Genomic DNA, 23,071 nt, shown 5'->3' on the forward strand with positions numbered 1-23,071 from the left:
TCTCCATTGTAAAACATAAGTTCAACACATCTAATCCGGACTGTAGATATTTTGACTCATTCTTGTTTCCTGGTAAATGTAAAACGATATTTCGTTTTGCTGTGCGACGAATTGAAACTACTTTTACCCCTGACCATTTAAATTGATTCTTGTCTTTTAGTTTTGTGGAAGAAAACTTTAACATATGTACGCTGTAACTGTGCTAATGGTATATAGTCAACAGATTCGACCTCGGAATTATAACAAGCAGAAGTGGGTGGAATGACATCGATATTCTATGAAGTCTCGCCTTTTCGGGATTCACACTAAAATCTGGTATAATTACGTCTTCCTCGTCGCTATCGAACCGTCGGAGTCAGAATTATCATCAAAAATATGATGAATTCATCTTCATCATCCAGATTTGTAAGATCAAAATTCTTTTTTTGAGAATCAATTTGCTCCTAAAAAACCACATAACTATTAAAAAAAGACATATTTTTTTTGAAATTTTAATAATGTTTTATTATTTAATATTTACTAGTTTTATCAAGATATTGTAAATATATTTAAAAAAAATATAATATATATATTATTGTACTTGTATGTAGCAATATGCTACATAAATAAATATTATTATTACTTACATGCAAACTATTCTGCTACAATGTGGGGGACACCTGTACCCAATATCTCAAGATTTACAAAAGCACCGCGCGATACCAATATCACGCTTGAACTAAGTCTGAATAGAATGAAAGTGCTCGGAAGGACTTTTATATTTAATTTCAATTAAGGCGTGTTCCATATTTTCCTCGTTCCATTTTCCATATTTTCTACGTTGGGACATATTATACCAAGTATTACCCGGTTTTGGATTTGGGTTACTCTTTCGGTTGTACAGTCCAGAAGAAGGCTATGTTTAGAATGTAAAAATATGATTAAGGATTGCGTTATGGTGTGCGCCATTTATAAATTGAGAAAAATAGATACCAATGGCAATAAGGTGTTTATGGCTTCATCCATGCAAATTTACATAACCATTATACAAAATTTATTTTAGATCCAATAAAAGCACAATAGTTTATTCGAGAGAAAAAGGGTGGCTAAATTAGTTCCAAGTACACCCAACGATACGTTAAACCCAAATCGTTCTTGAAAACCACTTTTTCTAATAATTCTGGCATTTTCTTGCGACCAATATCGCGTAGTATGTCGATTAAAAAATGTCCGGTTTGTAAATCTTGATTTGTCATAAAAAAGAATATAAAAATGGAAATTATTGTTTCCATTAAAATGATCAAGAAACCAATTACAATAATTTAATCGTTTTACATGATCGTTTTTGTATAATTGTTGGTATTTTTGATGTTTGTAGGATTTACATTTATAGGTATTTTCTTAAAAGACGGCGAGCTGTCTCATGGTCATTCCATTTCACTTTGTATTTGGTTTTGTATAAAGTTATTTTGTATTCGCACAGATTTTCTTTTATCCATTTTTTGTAAATTGGGGTACATTTCGTTGAACTTTCTGCATGTTCTTGCTACAATATTGTCACATTGCCCATGAATAATAAATAGATTCATCAAAAATTAATTTGAATAACTATTTTATTCCATTTTAATGAATTTTTAGGTCACTATTCAAAAAAAACAAGCAAGCGTATTTACTATTACTCAACTAAATGTAAATGTCAAACATCAATAGCATAGCATTGTTGCGTCAGGACCTTTCACGACCACCTAAAGCAAATATGTCAAAATATTTCAATTTTTACAGAAAGTTGCTTTTATTTCAGAAACCGAACTACTTAGATATAGGAACATGATAAATCGTTAGAAAGGGATTTCAATTTTCTTTTATGTTATAATATACAGGGTGTTCCATTTAATCAAATACATTTTTTACAATTTTTGTATCTAGCGGTAAAATCACTAATTTGAGCAGCCCTGTCTAAGGTAGAACAAGATTTTATAATGAAAACTAGAGTACAATACTTCCGTAAATTATGTTTATAATTTTAATTTTCTGGGCGTTTCAGTGCCCTTGTAATAAAAATGTATTTGGAGCTATGTTTTGGTCAAAAAATAGAGAAAATAATTAATATCTCGAAAACTACAGAAGATAGGTACAGGAACAACTTATACAAAATCAATCATAAAGTAATAGCGGATCGGTAAATAAAATAACAAAGTTGCTACTATTTTTTGGTATAAGCGGCAACGCTGTATCGCTGAAAATATTTTTAATCGTTAGATCACCAGCTAAAATCCATGATGCCAAATTTCCAAAAAAATGCCATTTTCCGTTCTCCGTAAACGTCTAAGATACCATCAATCACCATGTATAAAGTTTCAAGTTTAACTTTTAATTTTTCAGTAGTTAGTTGTTATAAGAAGAAAAAATTATATTTTAGACAGAAAAATAGAATAAATATTATTTTTTTGTTTAAAAATATTTGATAGGTGTATACAAATCTTACTCCTTATATAACCTGAAATACACTGAAAGCTAATGTGTAAATCTGTTTTCTTCAATAACTTTTAATTGAAACTAGTATAAAACGCCTTATATTAATGATTTTCATTTATAAATAAAGTAGTTTCTTTATTATGCCAAAATATACTTGAGAACATTTGGACATGCACTTAAGCAAATTCGGAAGTTATCTGCAAAATAACGCTGAACGAAAACGAGGAATGTATAATTTATTTATAAACCTTAGATTGATGTCCTGTACTTAACTAATTCCTCGTTTGGGTAATGAGGAATATTAGAGCTTCTGCAAAATAGCCGGAGTAACTAAATCTCCTAATAGCTCTTCTTTTCCTAAAGGTTCTTTTAAAACTAAGTTTTAATCTTTTTCTGAAGATACTAACACTCTTAGCGAAACACGTGTAGAGAGTAAAACAAAGAGTTTTAGTTATTAGTAAAACTGTCTCGTGATTTGAGTGCACATCAAAGGTTCCAATCATAAGACTATGTTGTTTGATATACCAAAATATATAAAAACATTACTGAATTTTAAAGTTATCTCATGGGCAGTATATCGTTGACACCCATGTGTTAAATTTTAGTCCTTTTTTACTTCTACTCGTTTTTTTTATTGTTGCTAAGTGTTTATTGGTTTTAAAATCTTGTTTGACAATTAAATAATATTTTTCAATTACTTTACAAAATGAAATTTAACATGTAAAATAAGTTTTGTGATAAATACCACACAGATTTAGCTTTAACAAGTTTTTGTAAGTAAATAAGCAAATTACATTATAATTGCATTATGTCCAATGATTTATAGGCAAATTGAAAATACGCGTAATATTATTGATCAATTTGTTCAAGATTTTTTACCTTATTTTAATTAGAAAGGAACTGTAAAAAGTATATTTTGATATTTATTAATAAGTTGCTAATACATTTTACAAATGCAAATTGTGTTTTATTTCAAATAAATATTGAAATAGTTTACAAACAACTATATATTCAGCTACAAGATGTAAAGAATATTTGTTTTAAGTAACATTTTTTTAAATGTTTTTATTTAAATGCTATGCAATGCAGAATTTTTGAAACCTTATATCTAACTCCTCGCTCTCTTCTTCTAACAGTCGAAGTTTTTGCCTAGCTTCGTGTAAAATTTCTTCGGTTATAGATTGAGATCTGGAACTTGAACTCGATTTTGATTTTTGATAAGGATCTGAAAATTAAATACAAAACTTATTTTCTCATATTGATTTTATTGATAAGCAACAATTTGTTGTTATAGCATAGTGCCCAAATGAATTTTGTTTGTTAAAAACACATTTGTTTTAAAGGAAGCAGTTTTTTACATCTAGTTAGTGATCTAATTTTTACAAATAGTAATTATAATATGCTTAATGTATGTATTTTCAACATCCCAAGCCTAAAATAAACTTGCCTAGTATAATGATATCAAAAAACAACATCCTATAAAGAAGACAGAAGCTGAAATAAAAAAAAACCAACGGATTTGAAGACATTTTGAACATGTTAAAACCCTAAGAAAAGACCAACTATTAAATTAGGTAATAGATAAAATCAGTTGTTCAAGCGACTACGATGAGGCTACCAAGATTTAAAGTTATTAGTTTATAATGGTGATCTTGACGAATAACAAATAACGAGATGTAGGGAACAAAACGATTTTTTATAAGATAGTCAGTGGATTTAGTCAGTGGACAGTAAGACGAAAAGTGCAGAAAAATAATCTGACTCCTAAAACACCTGCGATTGGTCCAAAACTTACTCCATCTCATCTGCAAGCACGTCTGCGTTTTGTACGGGATCATCTGAATTGGACGTTGGAACAATGGGGATATGTTACGGAGGGTTGTTGGGTGTGGTCAGAATTATTTCATATTATCATATATATTTCATTTATTATTTTATATTATTCTGTTATAAAACAGAAACCGGTTTACCTAAATGTCGACGTTTCGACTTATATTAAGTCATCCTCAGGACACTAAGTCTAGGTTTCTTTAGTTATAATTAAAACACTTTTATAAAATTTATTTAATTTTTATAATTTATAAAAGGAGCGTAGAATTATTTTTAACATGGGTTAAATTGTAGGTGTTATTGTGGGCAAACTAGAATCAACTAGAAGCAACAGATTGTTGCAGCATTATATGCAGTAAACCACTTTTTTATTTAATACTATTGAATGTTATAAATATTCTTTTATTTAAATTTTTAACTTTTTTCTATTTGTACAATGCCTATGCACTGTAATTATATTTTGTGCACCAATAATTTTTATTTTATTGCACAATGATTTGTAGTATGAATTTATGTACATTTGTAATGTATATTTATTCTGTATTTTGTTTTTGTATGTTTTTATAATATTCAACTAGCTTTACCTAAGAAATTTGAACAATTTTGAATATTGTAACGATAAAAGAATACAAAAACTGCCATGGCGTAAAGCTCGAGCCCTTCATTTTAAACGACTACATTGTTGTTAGGTTCTTTGACAAGTTACCAAAATAAATTGTCTGGTGGTGACCATTACCCCAGGAAATATGTAAACTAAGCAAAAAAATCTACTTTATTCAAGGTGATTGACAACCGATGGTACGTTAGCCGTATACAGGGTGTCCGGAAAGTCAACGATAATACTGAATGGGCTGATGGAGCAACTCATAAGCACCCAGAAAAACATAAAATGACCTTAGTAAAAAATCGATGGTTTTCGAGATATTGGCAGTTTAGTGAAAGTCACTAAAATCCTACTCTTGGATCAAATTTTCGATTGTCACGCCTTAAAAATAGATATTTTTTAGAATCTCTTTTTAGCTATGCAACACTGAATAGCCATTTTACTGATCAAAGACAAACATTAAACTAAAGGGCCAAAAAACTTAATAAGAAATCAACATAAAGTTAAACCTATTCTAAAATAAAGTATTACTTATTTTTATTTTTTAAACTTTGAATTTAACCGCTCATACTGGACCGAAAAATTATACGGCAACCCGGCTAATACCTTAAAAAGTTTGCTCATTTAATTTAATTTTAAAATTACCCAATATGTTTAAAAAAAAGCTTTCCTGTTATTGTGATAGAGTGGAAGATAAACCTAATCTACCTTATGAAAAAAATAAAACAAATTTATAATTATGTTATGTTCAAAAAATATTTTTATTTAACTTAAAAAAAAAATAAAAATCAAATAATATGTTCGAACTGTCTACCACCAACGCGAATGCAGACGTGGCATCTTTTAATAAATGACCTATTGACCCATCTTGCATTCCTGGCAGCGTTAAGATCTTGGGCTGCATCATTTATTCGCTGCCGTAATTCAGCGATATTATTTATTGGTCTTGCATAAACCTTTTCTTTTTTGCAAAACCCCAGTAAAAAAAATCGAGGGGGTTTAGGTCTGGAGACTTGGGAAGCCATAAAATTGGACCAAGTCGGCCGATCCATCTGTTGGGGTATGTTTGGTTTAAATACCGACGAACTTCATGGGCATATTGTGCCGGGCAACCATCATTTTGGAACTACATTGTTCGGCGACTGGCCAAAGGAACATCTTCTAAAAGAATTGGTAGATTGTTGCGACCAAAATCTAAATAAGCCTGGCAGTTCAAGTTTTCTGGTAATTCGAATGGGCGTCCGTTCAAGATACCGGTCCACAAGTTTACTTTAAATCGGTACTGTGACCTTTCTTCTCGAATAGAGTAAGGATTTTCCAACGCATAAGTGTGCAAATTGTGCATGTTCATAAAGCCATCCTTTTTGAATGTACTCTCATCCGACCACAGTATATTATTTAAAAAATTCGGATCCTCTTGATTTTCTTGCAACATTCTGCGGCAAAATTGTAGGCGTGGTTCATAGTCTCGAGGCAGTAGGCTTTGCACTCGTTGAACATGATAAGGGTGATATTGAAATCGCCTAGTGATGTCGTTTACTACCGATTTCGGTATCCCTGTTCTTCTTTCGATTGCTCGTGCCGAAGTAGTCGTATCATTTTCAATTTCTTCTAAAACTTGATCAACATAATCAATACGAGGTCTTCCCTCTCGAACAGGAGCATGAGGCATTCTGCCTTCGGAATATGAGCGGTGAACATTAATAAATACACGATAGTCAGGATATCGGGCCAAATTCGAAATCTTTCTTGATAAAGATTAGATGCTGCTAGAGCATTTCCTCTGCATTCACCATAAATGAGATGCATGTTTGCATATTCTTGGGCGGTATACGGCAAGGGCATAATAAATGATTAACCAATAAAACAAACAGCTCAAAGAACACGTCCACAGGAAAATGAACTCATAACAAATCCAAAGCAAAAGGTAACAGAAACGTTAGGATACAAGCAACAAAGTAGTTAGTTCACGGAATACTGTAAACAAACTAAATTCCAAAAATGTTTGTTGTTTATTGCTATGGTGATAAGAATTACCTTCGCTCTTGATTTTTTTAATTTTTAAGTTAAATAAAAACATTTTAAACATAACTTAATTAGGGTTATTTTTTACTATAACGCAATAATAGTAAACTGTTAAAAAAACATTTAGGTAATTTTAAAAAGTAGATTAAATGAGCAAACTTTTTAAGGTATTAGCCAGGTTGCCGTACAATTTTTTTGGTCCAGTATGAGCGGTCAAATTCAAAGTTAAAAAAATACAAATAAGTAATATTTTATTTTAGAATAGATTTCTATTAAATTTTTTGGCCGTTTAGTTTAATGTTTGTCTTTGATCAGTAAAATGGCTATTCATTGTTGCATAGCTAAAAAAAATTCTAACAAATATCTATTTTTAAGGCTTGACAATCGAAAATCTGATCCAAGAGTAGGATTTTGGTGACTTCCACTAAAGTGCCAATATCTCGAAAACGATCGATTTTTTACTAAGGTCATTTTATGTTTTTCTGGGTGCTTATGAGTTGCTCCATCAGCCCCTTCAGTATTATCGTTGACTTTTCGGACACCCTGTATATGAAACGGGACGTAGCATTTTTTCGAAAATTTGGTAACCATGGTAACAGACCATAGGTCTAAAATATTTTGATTACTGCAGCGTTGCCGCTTAAATAGAAAATAGCAACAACTTTGATTTTCTAAATGAATATTTAAATTCCCTGATTCATTTTGAGTCTTTTTTAATCATACTTTTCTATTGCTATCTCTAGCGGTTTTTAAGAAAAAAAATTGCGTGTTTTTTGTTAAAAACCAAGGGATATATAATTGTTTATTTCTCAGCTATTGCAAGTTTCTAAACTCCTCAGATTTTAATCATCACTTAAAGAGACTGTCTTAATTAACTTCATATAACCTCATTCAATCAGCATTATACAGGGTCGTGGAAAATATAATTAAAATCATTTATTTACTAAAATGGTGAAAAGTTAAATTTTTTTAAATGGAAACGCTCTATATTTTTTATATTCTAATGGACAGTTAAAATAAATTAATTTAATTTAATAATAATAATGTTTATTTATTTAGCAAATTGCTACAAACAAATACAATATGTTATTGTATATCCAATATGTATTCTAAAATATGCTTACAATATCTTAATAAAATTAATAAATATAAAAAATAAAAATAGGTAAAAGAGAATAAAAACAAACAGCAAAAGAGTAAAATATAAAGTTAAACCACATACATATACAGTGATGCCTAAAGTTCCGCATAAATTCGATAAAAATTAGAGACATGATTTTTTGAGAAAACGCTCGGTCAAGTCGATTTTTATTTCAAGTTGCGCATTATTTCACATAAATTTTTGTATACAGGGTGGAACAAAAAAAGATATGACGTCATCGGTCATTTTTTTAAATGGACTGCTATGTTTTTTATTGCATTTACAAAATATAGGCGGAATTCCAAGCAAGTTTCGTATAACACACCTTATCTCAAAACTCAACTGTTTCCGAAATATTTACATTTAAATAACAAGAAAACAAATAAGTACGTCTATTTACAAATTATATTTACAAAGTTATAAACACTGCCAATTGTTTCCATTTCCATGGTTGCACTTGTAAAGAATCTTCATTTTGGAATGTCACTGTCAGTTCGAAAATTAATAGTTTTTATTAGAATAAATTATGGCTAATTTAAGGGAAACCCAACGAATTGAAATTTTGATGATGCTAGGACTAACGCAAAAAGAAGTAAGTGAACTGTTTAATGCCAGATACCCAAACCATCCTATTTCTCAGTCAACAGTTAGTGGAATAGAGCACAAATTCATAACTTCAGGTCATGTTAAAGATTTGCCAAGATCAGGTCGTCCAAAAATTTCTGAAGAAACAAAATTAAACGTTCGCCGTCGAAGAAAATATAAACAATGCAACTTCACAAGTTTCAGTTGATAATAATATAGCCGGAACGTCAGTTAGACGCAACTTAAAAGCAAATGAATTCCACCCTTATAAAATTAGAATAATACACGAATTAAATGAAGACGATCCTGATCGAAGAAATCAATTTTGCGAGCAAATGATGAACATTTGCAATAATAACCGTCAATTTGTGTTACGAGTTTTGTTTTCGGATGAAGCAACTTTTTGTTGAAACGGTGTCGTAACTCGGCAAAATTGTCGGTACTGCTCAGTGGAAAATAAAGTAATAGGGCCATACTTTTTCGAAGAAAACTTTACAGGACAACGCTATTTGAATTTTCTTCTTTATTGAAGAAGATCTTATCCCTGCTTTGGCTGCCCTATATCCAGATGAACAAGACCAGACAGTGTTCCCAGGAAGATGGATCGGACGAAGAAGGCCAATAGAGTGGCCGGCCAGATCACCAGACCTAAATCTCTGCGACTATTTTCTACGGGGGTACCTGAAAAGTAAAGTTTATATTGAGAAGCCAAACAACGTAGAAGATTTGAAAAATAGAATTAGATATGAAATTAGACGTATATCACCCGAAATAATTGATAGTGTTTTACACGAGTTTGTAAACCGTCTTGCTTTCTGCCAAGAAGTAAATGGGGATCAGTTTGAACATTTGATACATTAATAAGAGTTTTCACAGTTTATAATATTTTATCCTCCATTTTATCTTAATTTGTAAATAGACGTACTTACTTGCTTTCTTGTTGGTTAAATATAAATATTTCTGAAACAGTTGAGTTTTGAGATAAGGTGTGTTAGACGAAACTTGCTTGGAATTTCGCTTTTATTTAATAAATGCAATAAAAAATATAGCATTCCATTTAAAAAATAACCGATGACGTCATATCTTTTTTTTTTATCCACCTTGTATAAAAAAATTTATGTGAAATAGTGCGCAACTTAAAATAAAAATCGACGGGTCCGAGCGTTTTCTCAAAAAATCATGTCTCTAATTTTTATCGAATTGATGCGGAACTTTAGGCGGTCACTGTGTACTAGGGCGGGCCGAAAAAGGCAGAAAAAAATTTTTTTTCGAAATTTTAAAATAAAATTTGACCGCGCCCCAATGATCTTAAAATAATGGATTTGGTATAACTGTAAGTAGTTCTTAAATAATATATTTAAAACACCAATAAAATATCAAAACCAAAAAATCCACCAAAAAACCAAATTGTGATATCGAAATTAAGATACAAGGAATTTATTTTGATGGAAGAAAAGATCAGACTATGGTTTTAATGAAGGACGCCGTGTTATCAGACAAGAAGAACACTTAGCTCTTATAGAAGAATCAAAAAGCAAGTATCTTGACCATTTAACAATTAAAGGATCTGGAACATCTGCCAATATTGTAAAAAGTATGATTTCTTGTTTAAAGGCCAAATCAATAAGTTTAAACTCCATTAGGGCAATCGGTTGTGATGGTACAAATGTTAAAACGGGTGGTGTGATTAGATTAATGGAAAAGCAGATTGGAAAACCTGTCCAATGGCTGATATGTTTGCTTCACGCCAACGAGTTACCTCTTCGATATTTGTTGCAAGCTTTGGATGGAAAAACTACAGGGACAACTTGCGAGTCACGACCTGTTCAAAAATTTCATTCAATTGAAACTGATTTACCTGAAATAAATAAAGAAGATCTAACTACTGATCAGCAGTACTTATATCAGATATGTTGTGCCATTAAAACTGGAACTTGTTCGGATACTCTAAGCAAAAAAATCCAGGAAAATTAAGTCATGCTCGATGGTTAACAATGGCTAACAGAGTATTACGTTTATATATATCAACCAGTGAACCTTCTGACACCTTGGTCGTTTTATCAAGGTTTATTATGAAGGTTTATGCACCAATGTGGTTTCATATCAAAACGAAACCATTGTGCCAGTATCGAGCGCAACATTTATGGCAATCTATAATTTTGTCTCGAGAATTTCCCGAAAACATAAAGGAAAATAATTGATAATGTCATAAGCACTAACGCTTACTTTGCCCATCCCGAGAACATTCTGTTAGGAATGATTACTGACTCGCGGAGTCATATACGAGAGCTGGGGCTTCGTAGAATTTTAAAGTCAAGAAATGCTAAAGGTCAAGAAAATCTAAGAGTTTTTAAAATACCTGCTCTCAATTGGAATGCCAGAGACTACACCGATCTTATAGGCTGGAACAGATGCGTTGTGACCGAACCTCCTTTATTAATGGACATTTCAAATGAGGATTTGACGGAAGCAATACAGCAAAAAGCGGTCATTATGTTAAATAAATTTCCATGTCACACTCAAGCTGTGGAGAGATGTGTTAAAATTTTCACTGAAGCATCAGGGAAAGTTTGTGGCCATGGCAAAAAAGATGGCTACATTCGAGTAAAATTTGAAGGTAAAAGTGATCTTCCATCATATGAAAATAAGGAAGAGTATTACAAATCAAAGAAAAGTAAAGTTAACTAAGTAAATTGTAAGTAAGTAAATCTTTTTTAGATTATTAAAGAACCAAAGGGCACGGTGGTGTGGAGAAGGGGGGGATGGAGGTGGAACTCGATTAAGCAGCTACCTCCTCGTGGTGACTTCTGGGTTGAGTAATTGATGAAATATGGTATACTTTACCAAATAAAGCCACCTGTAATAAAACTTTTCTAGAAAGGTTCATCAAATTCTCAAGCGAAAAGCTGCTTTTGTATACTTAAGGGATGGGGCGTGGCGAAAAATCATTTTTTCGCTTTTATTTTTTTTGTGGATACTTTATACGTCAATACCTAAATTTTAACTACTATACAAAAAAAAATATGACCTTGAAATTTTGACCCTTTTAAGGGCCAAAAAATAAGAGGAAATTAAATTAAAAAAAAAAACAAGTAAATATTTTTTCATGTCCTTCAACTTTTTAAGACTATACCAAATACATTTTCAAAAAAAAAATTTTTCTGCCCGCCCTACTGTATACATAAATACTTAAGCTAGATATACCCTCTTAGCAACCTTTTAAAGTCTCCCATATTATCACATTCCTTAATACTAGTTAGTAACTTATTAAATTCGCTTAACCCTTTATAAAGTACAGAATTCGTCATTTGGCTAGAATAGCACCTATCTATTAAAATAAAATAATTTCGATTTCTTGTTTGATAACTATGAAATTAAAATACAACGCAATATATAAATATTTTAAAATATTGTGTTTTCATGATCATCATCACAGATGGTATGGTAAAAGTATATTATAGTATAAGTATGGTAGTATATTGGATGGTAAAATTTTTTGCTTAATCCTAAATAAAAAAACATAAGCACTAAATAAAATCTTTTTCTTAACAGACAACATATTTAAAATATTAAACTTTTATTTGATGAGCATATAACTACTACATTTGAAAATTTAGAAAATTGCTACATACATTCGATTATAAAATTAGGTAGATTATACATTATGGTGGAACAGAATTCTAGATGAGGAGCTGCTAGGCTATTATATAATAAACGTCGAGTAACTATCGACAGATTCTTACCCACCCTATTAATAAAATAAACTTTTTTGAAAACTTTCGCGCTATATAATGGACATGTTCATAAAATTTGAAATTGCAGTCCAACAAAATTCCAAAATATTTAATTTGACTTTCATGCTTTAACCTTTGATTGTTCATAATAATGTTCAGATTATCAAAATTTATATTGGCTAACCTATGCTTTTTCCCAAATAAGCAGAACTTTGGCTTTGCTGTATTAATGCAAAGGTTTTTATTTGACATCCATTTAAACAAGTTATTTAAATTTTTATTAATGCCTTCTTATATCCAATCCAAATAAATCATGGTATCGTCAGCAAATAATTTTATTTCACACCCATTTACAGCATTATATATCATTTATATAAAGTCCGGACGCCCAGGTTGGCACAAGTTCGTTTAGAATTCAGGGGTGTGTTCAAAAAAAAAAGAAACGACAAAAAATTAAAATTCACGTGTCCGAGCGTTTTTTTTTTGAACACACCCCTGAATTTTAAATGAATTTATTCCAACTGTCGCGTCCTATATAACAAGAATAAAAGAGGACCTAGAACAATGCCTCGTGGTACACCATATTTCAACCCCAATGGGTCTGATAAAGAATTGGCAAATTTTACTTGCTGCTGCTTATTATTTAAATACGATTGGAATCATTTTAAAGCTGTCTTTGCGATGCCAATTTGCTCAAGTTTTTCCAATAATATGCCCCTATCAACACTTTCAAAGGCTCGTTTTAAATATAAAAACACCGCTAACACTAAAGTTACCCTTATCGATTTCTCTCAAAAAAATATCACAGGTGATCACAGTTTCACATAAATGATTTTTTCGATTAGTTTGGTTTTTTGCTAAGTTATCATTATCACGGTGATTTTGTATTTGGTTTTTGACTGCAAGTTCTAACACCTTTTCATAAACTTCGACATTATTAATAGGTCTAAATTCATTTGCCACGTACGTTTTTGATATTTTTGGACAGATGTATCACAGACGACTCCTTTTACGCCTCTGGGAATTTACTACTTGTGAGTGATGTGATGTATAATATCTAACATCCTATTTCCAACAGCATAACAAGCATCACACAATACTTTTTTCGAGATGCCATTTTCCCCACCTCCCACGTTTTTCATATTCCTTATTATGTCTTTCATATCTGTCATGCTTATTGTTTGAAAATTTAAAACAAACTATAATTTCTATCAATGTTGCTAACAATAATTTCCGAGGGCGAATATTTTGGAATACTAGCTACGATTTCGTGTATATTAGTGACAAAGTACTAATTAAATTCATTAAAGATTGTATTTTCATCTTCGATTATTTCATCTTTAAACTTTATTTTACTGAGTTTTAAGGTATTTTTTCCAGGAAGTATTTTTTTTAAGTTTTTCCACATCTCTTTTGGGTTATTATTATTAGCAATTACATTTATAAAGTAATTTTCACTTTTTAGTTTTTTATAATATTGACAATGGAGTTTCGAATTTTCTTATACTCTCGCCAAACTGCATCAGTTTTTGCATTAAGAGCTCTTATATATAAGTTATCTCTAGTCTGCATTTGTTGTCTAATTTCAGGTGTTATCCATTCTTTATCTGGATAATTTCAAAAGTCTTATCAATTTTTGCTTAGGGCACATAATATTCAATAGGAATGTGTTATATATTAATATAAAAATAATATAACTTATTTCTATACTTAACTAGCTGCGTTTTAGAAATAAATACTTATTTGCGTGAAATTTGATAATTTTCAACATTTATATTTTGAACTATGAAAATGTCACAATGGTGTAATACATAACAGTTGTTTGTTTACTGTTCTTCATAAAGGGCTTTGAAAAAACATTTTTTTTGGAGGTCGATTTTTTCAAAATTTCACCAGTATATATCTCAAAAACGGGATAAAGTTCTGAAAATGTCTGCACATATTGCAGGGATAATTTGACTAGACACTTATATAATATTAGCGTTTCGTAAACAATTAAGATAATACTCAAAAAATAAGTAAAAATTAAATTTTAAAAATTTTTATACAAATACCTGGAATAATTTAAAAACCATACACCTATTTCAACATTTTTCAAAAAATCAACAAAATTTAGAGAGAAATTTGTTTTAGAAAGGTAGATTTTTTTTCAAAATTTGAAAAAAGTGCCTATATCTCAAAAACCAATAAAAATAAAGTTCTGAAAATTTCTATACGTATTCCTGGAATTATTTATATTTAAAAAAAAAGGTTGTCAAGGTTTTGAAAAAAAAATTTTGGAAAGATCGATCTTTTTCCAAAAATTTAAAAAAATACCTATATCTCAAAAACCAGTAAAAATAAAATTTTAAAAATTTTTTAAAATTTTATTTTTAAAAAATTAGCGCCCATTTTAGCATTTTTCAAAAAATGTACAGTTTTTAGGGAACAAAAATAACTACAGGCCGGTTTTAACTTTTTTTTATTTACAAAATACACATAACTTAAAAACCAGTTGAAATAAAATTACCATATACATATTCTTCAAGTAATTTAACTGAACACCTATTTTAAAATCATTTCAAAAATTTCTTGTAATAATACTTTTTTTTTACTTTTACGTATAACTAACAAAGTATTTTGTAGTATAAATAAGTTTTTTTTAATGTTATGAGTTCCGTTGGTTGTAATTCTACACTGGCCCGCAAAATTAACCGGACAACGAAAATTTGGGTCAAATTCAATCCTTAATAACTTCTTCAGTATTGTCTCGATTTTGATAATTTTTTGCCTAATTTTAGGCCTTTTTATTCTTATCATTTTTTCATAACGAATATTTTTTTATATGATTTGTTGTTATCCAGGGGTTAATAAGAGGTTAAATGTTACTCTAAACTTTTAAACACCATGTAGAAAAAATTCACAACTGAATAATGATTCTTTTTGCTGCATTTCCAAGCCCCATTTTTTTTCGGTTATGTGTTTTCCACATGGTGTTTAAAAGTTTAGAGTAAAAATCAACTTTTTATTAACCCCTGCATAATAACAAATCAGTTAAAAATGTTTGTAGCTTCGATATAAAAAAAAATATGAGAATAAAACGGCCTAAAACTCGGCAAAAACTTATCAAAATTGATACAATACTAAAAAGGTTATTAAGTACTGTGATGATGTTTAAAATTTGAGCTTTTTAGAAACTTAAATAGCTGAGAAATAAACAATTAGTTATGCCTTGGTTATTAACAAAAAACACGCAATTATTTCAAATAATGAAAAACTCAATAAACAAAAAAGTCACTACAAACTATGTGTTTACATTCATTAATTATCTCAATTTGATCTTTCAAAATTGTATTGTATCAAGATGGCTGAACTTGAAATTTTAAATAAATATTGAAGGCTTCTAAAAAACTATCTCCTGTAGCTAAAAAGCGTAAAGTTACGGCTAAGCGTACTTTTGATGGTATATCTACTCTTAATCTAGCGTTTTGCTTCTTAATCAAAGGTTCGACTTTCTTTAATAGATACTCAAAATCAGCACGTGACATTCTACGAAAATTGCTGACCTCTCCAGACTCCTCACTGACCATTTCTTAAAACATATCTTCTATACTTTGTCTATAACAAATAAATATATCAAAACAATGTCGTATCGATAGTAATAAATGCGTAAATAATAACACATGATACTTACAGAGTTCTATTGCGGTGGATTGATAACATCCACCATCTTCTTGGGCATCGTCTCTTTTCCCTTGTTTTTTGTGACTTCTTCACAAAATAGTAAAAACTTACTGGGGAAAGGGTTGATGCCGCTAAAATTTCAACATCGTCCATTGTGAAATATTATGAACTGAACGCACCGCGAGAGCAAAGTATATAGATTTCAACTATATACTATATTCATATTTCAACTATATGTTAGACTGTGGCGAGAGTGTGAATACAAAGTTCGTTCGCGTTGATTGCGTGAGCTACAAGGCGAAGTACGATACGAGGTAAGAGTGTAAATAAGCTATAGCTAGCTATACGCTCCAGGCTATATTTATGGTTTTAGTTACATCGCCCCATAAAAATCGTCAGATATTTTTTCCGTAATTCTTAAAGGACTTCCTTCAAAATAAAAAAAATCAATCACGCTCGAGTATTTTATAGTTATTTTTTTCACAACTTTATGACACGCCCATTTTCTTATGTCATGTTTAAATCGTCAGATTATTGAAATATAAACTCTTCTTTTTTCAGTTTTTTACTTTTCAGTTCTTCTGACGATAGATTTTTTTTACCAATCTGCTGGACTGATCTTAACGCACGCCCTTATAGTAAGGATCACTAGTATGGTACGGGTACATTATAGGGTATAAGATTTCTTCCTATATGATTTTCTGACGCGCTCGAGTAACGCGCAAAATCCCCGCTTGGGCCCTACTATTAGTGACCTTTTCCTTTCTTTATACTCATTACGTAAAATTGGAATTTTTAAGTCATGGATATAAATATTTAGTTTACTATTACTTATTTTTATCCATGATAAAAATAGCTCAATTGTGTTAAAAAAATACAGTCTAAAGTCTATTACTTTTACTAAATAAAAAAATTAACAAATAAAATTGTTACGTATTGATTTACGTCACCGAAAAATAATTTTACGCTTTTCCAAACAAAATATGAAAGACAACTAAAAAAGTCATTTACAATATTTAATAATAAAACGTCAATAGGTGAAACAAACTTGCTAGAAAACACACTGTTTTGTGTTGCCATTCGTTGCCATTCGTTTCGTTAAAAACAGGGGCAACAAATTTAAATTTGTATAGTAATGTGACCGCCCTGCATTTTTACGGTTACAACTAAATTACGCCGAACTTTATTAGATACGGGTTATTCCTAAAAGTAATAACAATACCAACCTTTTTGTACTTCACGATCTATTTCCTCTTGCAGCCTAAGATTTACCAAATTTATTTTGGTTTGACAGTTATTAAATTCTTTTAACAATTCATTGTAGCTTAGTTTCAACCTTTCGATTTCGTCCTTTTGTTGCTGGTTTATATCTTTCAATTTTTCAACTTCTTTTTTATATAAGTCACAATCGGCCTTAGCAGTTTGACAATTGATGTCACAGTGATCCAAAGCACATGGAAATGTTACGACTTGTTCAATTAACCTTTCTCTTTCAGTATGCATAGGACCCATCTCTTTAGACGCATTTTCAAATTTATTTTTTAATATTTGGTTTTCTTTTTCCAGTCTTGCTACTTTTTTCTCTAAATGCATTTTGCGTCTCTTCGCGTGCTGCAGTTTCTGTTCATGTAAGTTCAATTCTTTTCTAAACTTATTGACCAGCTGGAGTACTTGACTTTCATAAAATTTTGTCTTTAAGTCGTAACAAAGTTTTATGTTATGAAGAAGTTGATTTTGGATATCTGAGGGCAAAATGGATGACTGTAATACGAAGTACACATTTTTCATAAAGTCATCTTCGTATTCTATATCTGAAAAAAATTGTATAGATCAGTAAAAATATAGAAATATTGGTATTAAAATATTTTAACATTTAATTTGATGCTCAAAAAATTATTTTAATGATTTAAAATAATAAGGAAAATTTTATATATAGGGTGTTATCTGGTTAATAATGGTAAATTATTAAAAGTGAGGTTTATTAGTTCTCTCATCTTCTCCCGAAGATGCTAACATCGTTAGCGAAACACGTGTCGAGAGTAAAAATAAAGAGTTTTGGTTAGTGGCAAAACTGTCTCGTAATTTAATTTTTATTTTAAGTTCACTGATGTGAATGAAGTTAAAAATAATATGTCTAAATTAATGAAGGCACAAGATAGAGATTGGACTTGTAAAGAGTGCAAAAGACAAATTATGAATGATGTAAGTATTGCTGACTCGTTCTCCTGGATGTCAACTAGCATGACCTCTGGCCTAGGTCAAAGATCTATGCATTACTAATTGAATTGAATGCTCTAAAAACTGATATGAAAGTAGTAAAAACATCTTGATTTTTACAATATACGAGGAGCAGAAACCAATAAACAAGGTTATGAGTGCGATAACAGAAAATGTGAACAAGGAGAGCCATAGAGTGAGCAAAAACTTTTAGATGATATTCTGTCAGAATCGAACAATAAAAAGTGCAAATAAAAGTTGCAAGATAAATGTAGAAAAAAGTGGTGTAAAGTGTAGCATTTGTGCTAGATGTTACCAACGCCCGTGTGCCCTAAGAATAACGGGGATGCAAGTTACTAGCGGCAGTAAAAACTTGATTAAGTGCGCAACATGTGGGAAAAAAGCGCGGAAAGAATTAATACAATAAGTAATTGATGCAAAAAATTGTGAAATCGAATTGCTAAAAGAGCAAATAGCCTCTATGCAAAAAGAAAGCAATAAACAGGATCTTTCTAGAGAATTACTATGTCCAAAACTAGAAAGAATGGAAAGCAAAATCCTAGAAGGAATCAAAACTAACAGGTGTGTCTAAAAATCCATCGGACGGACACGTGCAGATAGATAATGAACCAAGTATATCAATTCGGAGTACACCCGGAACAAGTAAAGACGTGACCAACTGCTACGCTGTCGAGGGCCAGCGCCAAGCAGTAACAAAGACCCAAAAATGCTCAACGCCGAACTAGGGATACATTTCCATCCAGTAAGAATAGGGCAATAAATAATTTAAACAAATATATAAAGTTCCGATTCAACAAGCCAAAATAAATCCAAATGATAACTTAATTAGAGGTTCTCATAACACAACGTGGAAACCCAATGTGGAAAATAATAAACACTTAAAAGACACTAAAACTCACCACATAAATCCAAACCAATTTAATGATTTTATCGCAAACATGCCTCCAATGTTCTAAAAGATACTCCCAACGTTAACCTAAACCCAATATATTTTGAATGTACAAAACCCTTAAATTAGTTTACGTTTAGAGCAATTGCTTTTAACAATCTATGTGGCTTGAACTTATGAAAACAAATTATTACACCTCTCACGAAGCTAATAAACATATGTTTAGTAAGGGCACCGTTCCCTCAATTCTTAAGAAGGCAATTGTATGTCCTATATTTAAAAAGAGAGATATCAACCTGCCTGACATCTACAAACCAATATCCCTGCTTCCCTGCGTTGTCTCAAACATTGTGGAAAGTATGGCACTGCAAATGGCCGAATTCTTGGAGGGCAATTATTTACTGAATTTCAATACAGGTTCCGAAAGGGCCAAAATATGGCGTAGGGTATATGGGACCTTGTATCCTACCTACTGGAAACATTCCACCGGTTTGAGTATAGCTCGGTCCTGCTTTGTGATCTTAGTAAAGCTTATAACTTTGTGACCATGGTATTCTCCTGCAGAATCTTACAAAATATAACTTCTCTTTAAACAGTATTAACCTTACTAGATCCTATCTAAGAGAAAGAGTCTAAATCGTTCGGGTTGATGAAGTGTCCTCAGCAGAAAGTGTTATGAATATAGGAGTTCCTTAAGTTTCAATATTGGGTTCTTTATTTTTTTAGGTATATATAAATGGTCTACCCATGACAGATTCCGGAGTGTATAAATACAGACTTTTTGCTAATGACACCACAATATTCTGTGCGGCGGGTGCTGCAGAGAATTAACTGGATGGTACTGTGGGGGCATAGCACAGAGCAGAGGAGTGGTTTGCGGCCAACAAACGCATGCTAAATAATGATAAAACTCAGAGAGTCACCTTTTCATTAAGAGACTTCGGAAATTTGAATGAGGGAGTGAATGAAAGCGGTGTTAGGTTTCTGAGGGTGAACTTGGACCCAAAACTACCTCCTGGAGGCCTCATATCGACTTATTATACAAAAAGTTAAATAAGCAACTTATCCTCCTGCGAAATCTCTCCAACTGGGTATTCCGGATTACGTTGAAGGCTGCGTATTTTTCCCTGCTGCTCTTCTATCATACTCGATTTTGGCATGGGGTAATGCAGCAGATACCGAGCAAGTGTTTGCTCTTCAGCGTAAAGCAGTAAGAGTTTTAACATAAGTTTAAATATAGTTTTTTACAATTTAAAATAAGTTCTCGGGCGTAGAGATGACTGTCGGGAAGCATTTAAAAGTCTCAAAATCTTGACAGCCCAATATACGCTTGAAAACTATCTTTAAATAAAGAAAAGTATTTTATCATATACAGCTTGTATTTTTCCTTTTAACCTATTATTTTAAAATGTATATCTTTTTTATTTTAATTTTTTTTGCCTAAGTTTGCCTTAGATAGTTTGACGTATATGATACACTTGTTGTAATTAACATTAATAAACTATACTATTCTAAAAATAAACCACCTGCAGTAGCAGTAACTTAAACAGAGAGGATTTTGTAACAACTTTACTAGGAAAATACTTGGTTATAGCTTGATTTTGTTCTGTATTTTCCTATATTGTAAAGTTTGTCATAGTAATTAAATGTTCTAGAGACTAAAATTATTACTTTGAGACAATTAGGCGCACACATATCGTGGGATACACGCTAGCTAGGCAATATTGATAAAATTATACTTGTTTGTTTTATAAATAAATAAATAAATTTATTTGTTTTGAACATGAAAAACAATATATTATATCTATATTATAAATTCAATATAATGTGTTCCGTTTTGTGTTATTTTTTACATATACACATGTTATATCCTGCTTATTAATAATTTTGCTAATTCAATATTTTTATGTATTATATTACAAATATGAATATGGAAAAATTTAAGACAGACAATGTAATATGGGTTGGAAAAAAATACCTTTTAGTTACTTATAAATTTTATATATCTAAAAAATTCACGGACTACATTGTTCAGAATATGTTTGTTAAATAATGAGAGTGTTCATTTCTAGTTTTGTGACAAGAGTCAATTTGTCTCAATTTAAATCATACAAATCAGCTGTTGAATATGTAAAAAAAACAGGCATAAAAGAAACTAAAAAGTCAAAGTGTTTATTTTATAGGGAAGAAGTAGTAAATGTGGACACGCCATATTTTGGTACTCTGACTTGTTCCGGAACCCATTTATTTTAATTTGACTATAAAACAAATTAAATATTTAAAATTATATAATATAGTTGTATATGTATTGTACATATTGTATATGTCCTGTACCTAAAGTCAACAGTTATCGAAAAAAAGACGACCAAACATTATTATTGAAGTTCACCTTACGAGTCACTTTATCCCTGAGAATTTTTATACAGAGCAAAATTCTATTCATTCGTGTTTTTTTATTTTTGGCTGGTGAATGGTAAAGGTAACGGAACGAGAAAAAATAGAAATTCTGTGCATGGTTGGGTTTGGTACTAGAACACGTACTCAAAGAGAAGCTGTAAGTTTAGCTTTTGAATATGTCAAAAGGTGGTGAGTAGAATAGAAGTTAAATTTAAAGAATTCGGTCATGTTAGAGACTGCCGAAAGCTGGTCGTCTTGCTCGAGATGAAAATGAACAACTTGACGTTTTGCTTTCTTTGGAAGAAAATCCATGCACTCCTCTGTCGCAGATTGCGGCAAATTTACACATGGCGAAATCTATAGTTCACCGAATAATTAAAAAGCACAAATATCACCACTACAAAGTTATTCCTATGCAAGAGTTATTTGATGATGATTTCGATAGGCGAAATGAGTTTTGTAAACGCTTACAAAACATGTGAAATCTAAATAATAATTTTGTAACAAATATTATTTTTTCCGATGAAGCCACGTTCTGTTTGAATGGTAGTGTGAACAGACAAAATTGTCGATATTGGGCAACAGAAAATCCGCATTGGATGATGGAGGTAAACACCCAGTACCCTCAGAAACTAAATGTGTGGTGTGGAATAGTGCGCGGAAGAGTAATAGGTCCCCTTTTCTTTGAACAGAGTTGAACGGAACAAGTGTATCTCTATTTTCTCTAATTTGAATTAGTTCCAGCATTACTAGCTTTATTTCCAAATCCATTGCACCCAGACTATCGTCATATCGTGCGTACATTTTTGGATGAAACCTTTCCCAATCGGTGGATAGGAAGGAGAGGACCCATCGAATGGCCTGCTAGGTCGCCTAACCTAACACCAATTGACTTTTTTTTGTGGCGATACCTGAAGTCGAAGGTATTTGTGAATAGACCAAATAATCTAGACGATTTGAAAGAGAGAATTCGCAGAGAAGTGAATGGCAACCATTTTGAACATTTAACTTAATTTTTGTTCCTTTTTTTATTTGTTACATGAATCGTCTTTTTTTCGGTAACTGTTGACTTTAGGTATAGGGCATGATGCATGAAACATACGTAGAATTTCACGCGAAATTCAAAGCTGAAATAAAAAAAGGTGCTTTCATTTGTAAAAATGAAGTTGATGGTCGTAATTTATTTTTGAGCAACCCTGTATATAGAAACTTCACGTAGAAAAATGCGCAACTTGAAATAAAAATCGACGGGTCCGAGGGTTTTTTTTTCGAACACACCCCTGAATTTTAAATGAATTTAGACATAACTTTTGGGATGCACTGTATTAGTATTGTAATTTAAGTATTGTATTTTAAATTATTTATAAGAAGGAAGCTTTATCTATTTCAAGGGTAAATGTCTTAACTTAGTTTTTTAGAGTTGCATTGTTTAGAATGTAATTTAAAGAATTATCAATATATTGCCACTATATTAAAGGTTTTTTATTGAAAATATTAACAATATCAGGTTA

The 23,071-nt window shown here is 31.0% G+C and overlaps 1 protein-coding gene across 4 annotated transcripts in view; it reads right to left on the reverse strand.

Moving 5' to 3' along the window:
* Positions 1 to 3,364: 3,364 nt before the first annotated feature.
* The window catches only part of LOC126744653 (paramyosin), a 28,385-nt gene continuing 8,678 nt past the window's right edge, over positions 3,365 to 23,071 (reverse strand). For 2 of the 4 annotated variants that reach the window (XM_050452169.1, XM_050452168.1), the window contains exons 2-3: positions 17,263 to 17,847; positions 3,365 to 3,679 (exon numbers count right to left, since the gene is read on the reverse strand). In XM_050452169.1, the coding sequence (XP_050308126.1) occupies positions 3,531 to 3,679; positions 17,263 to 17,847 (734 nt within the window). In that variant the 3' untranslated portion in view covers positions 3,365 to 3,530. Of the gene's footprint in view, positions 3,680 to 9,115; positions 9,321 to 17,262; positions 17,848 to 23,071 lie in introns of all 4 variants that reach the window. The other 2 variants (XR_007663266.1, XM_050452170.1) reach the window with 2 other exon arrangements.

The sequence above is a fragment of the Anthonomus grandis genome, chromosome 14 (genome assembly GCF_022605725.1).
Source record: "Anthonomus grandis grandis chromosome 14, icAntGran1.3, whole genome shotgun sequence".
NCBI classification, from domain to species: domain Eukaryota; kingdom Metazoa; phylum Arthropoda; class Insecta; order Coleoptera; family Curculionidae; genus Anthonomus; species Anthonomus grandis.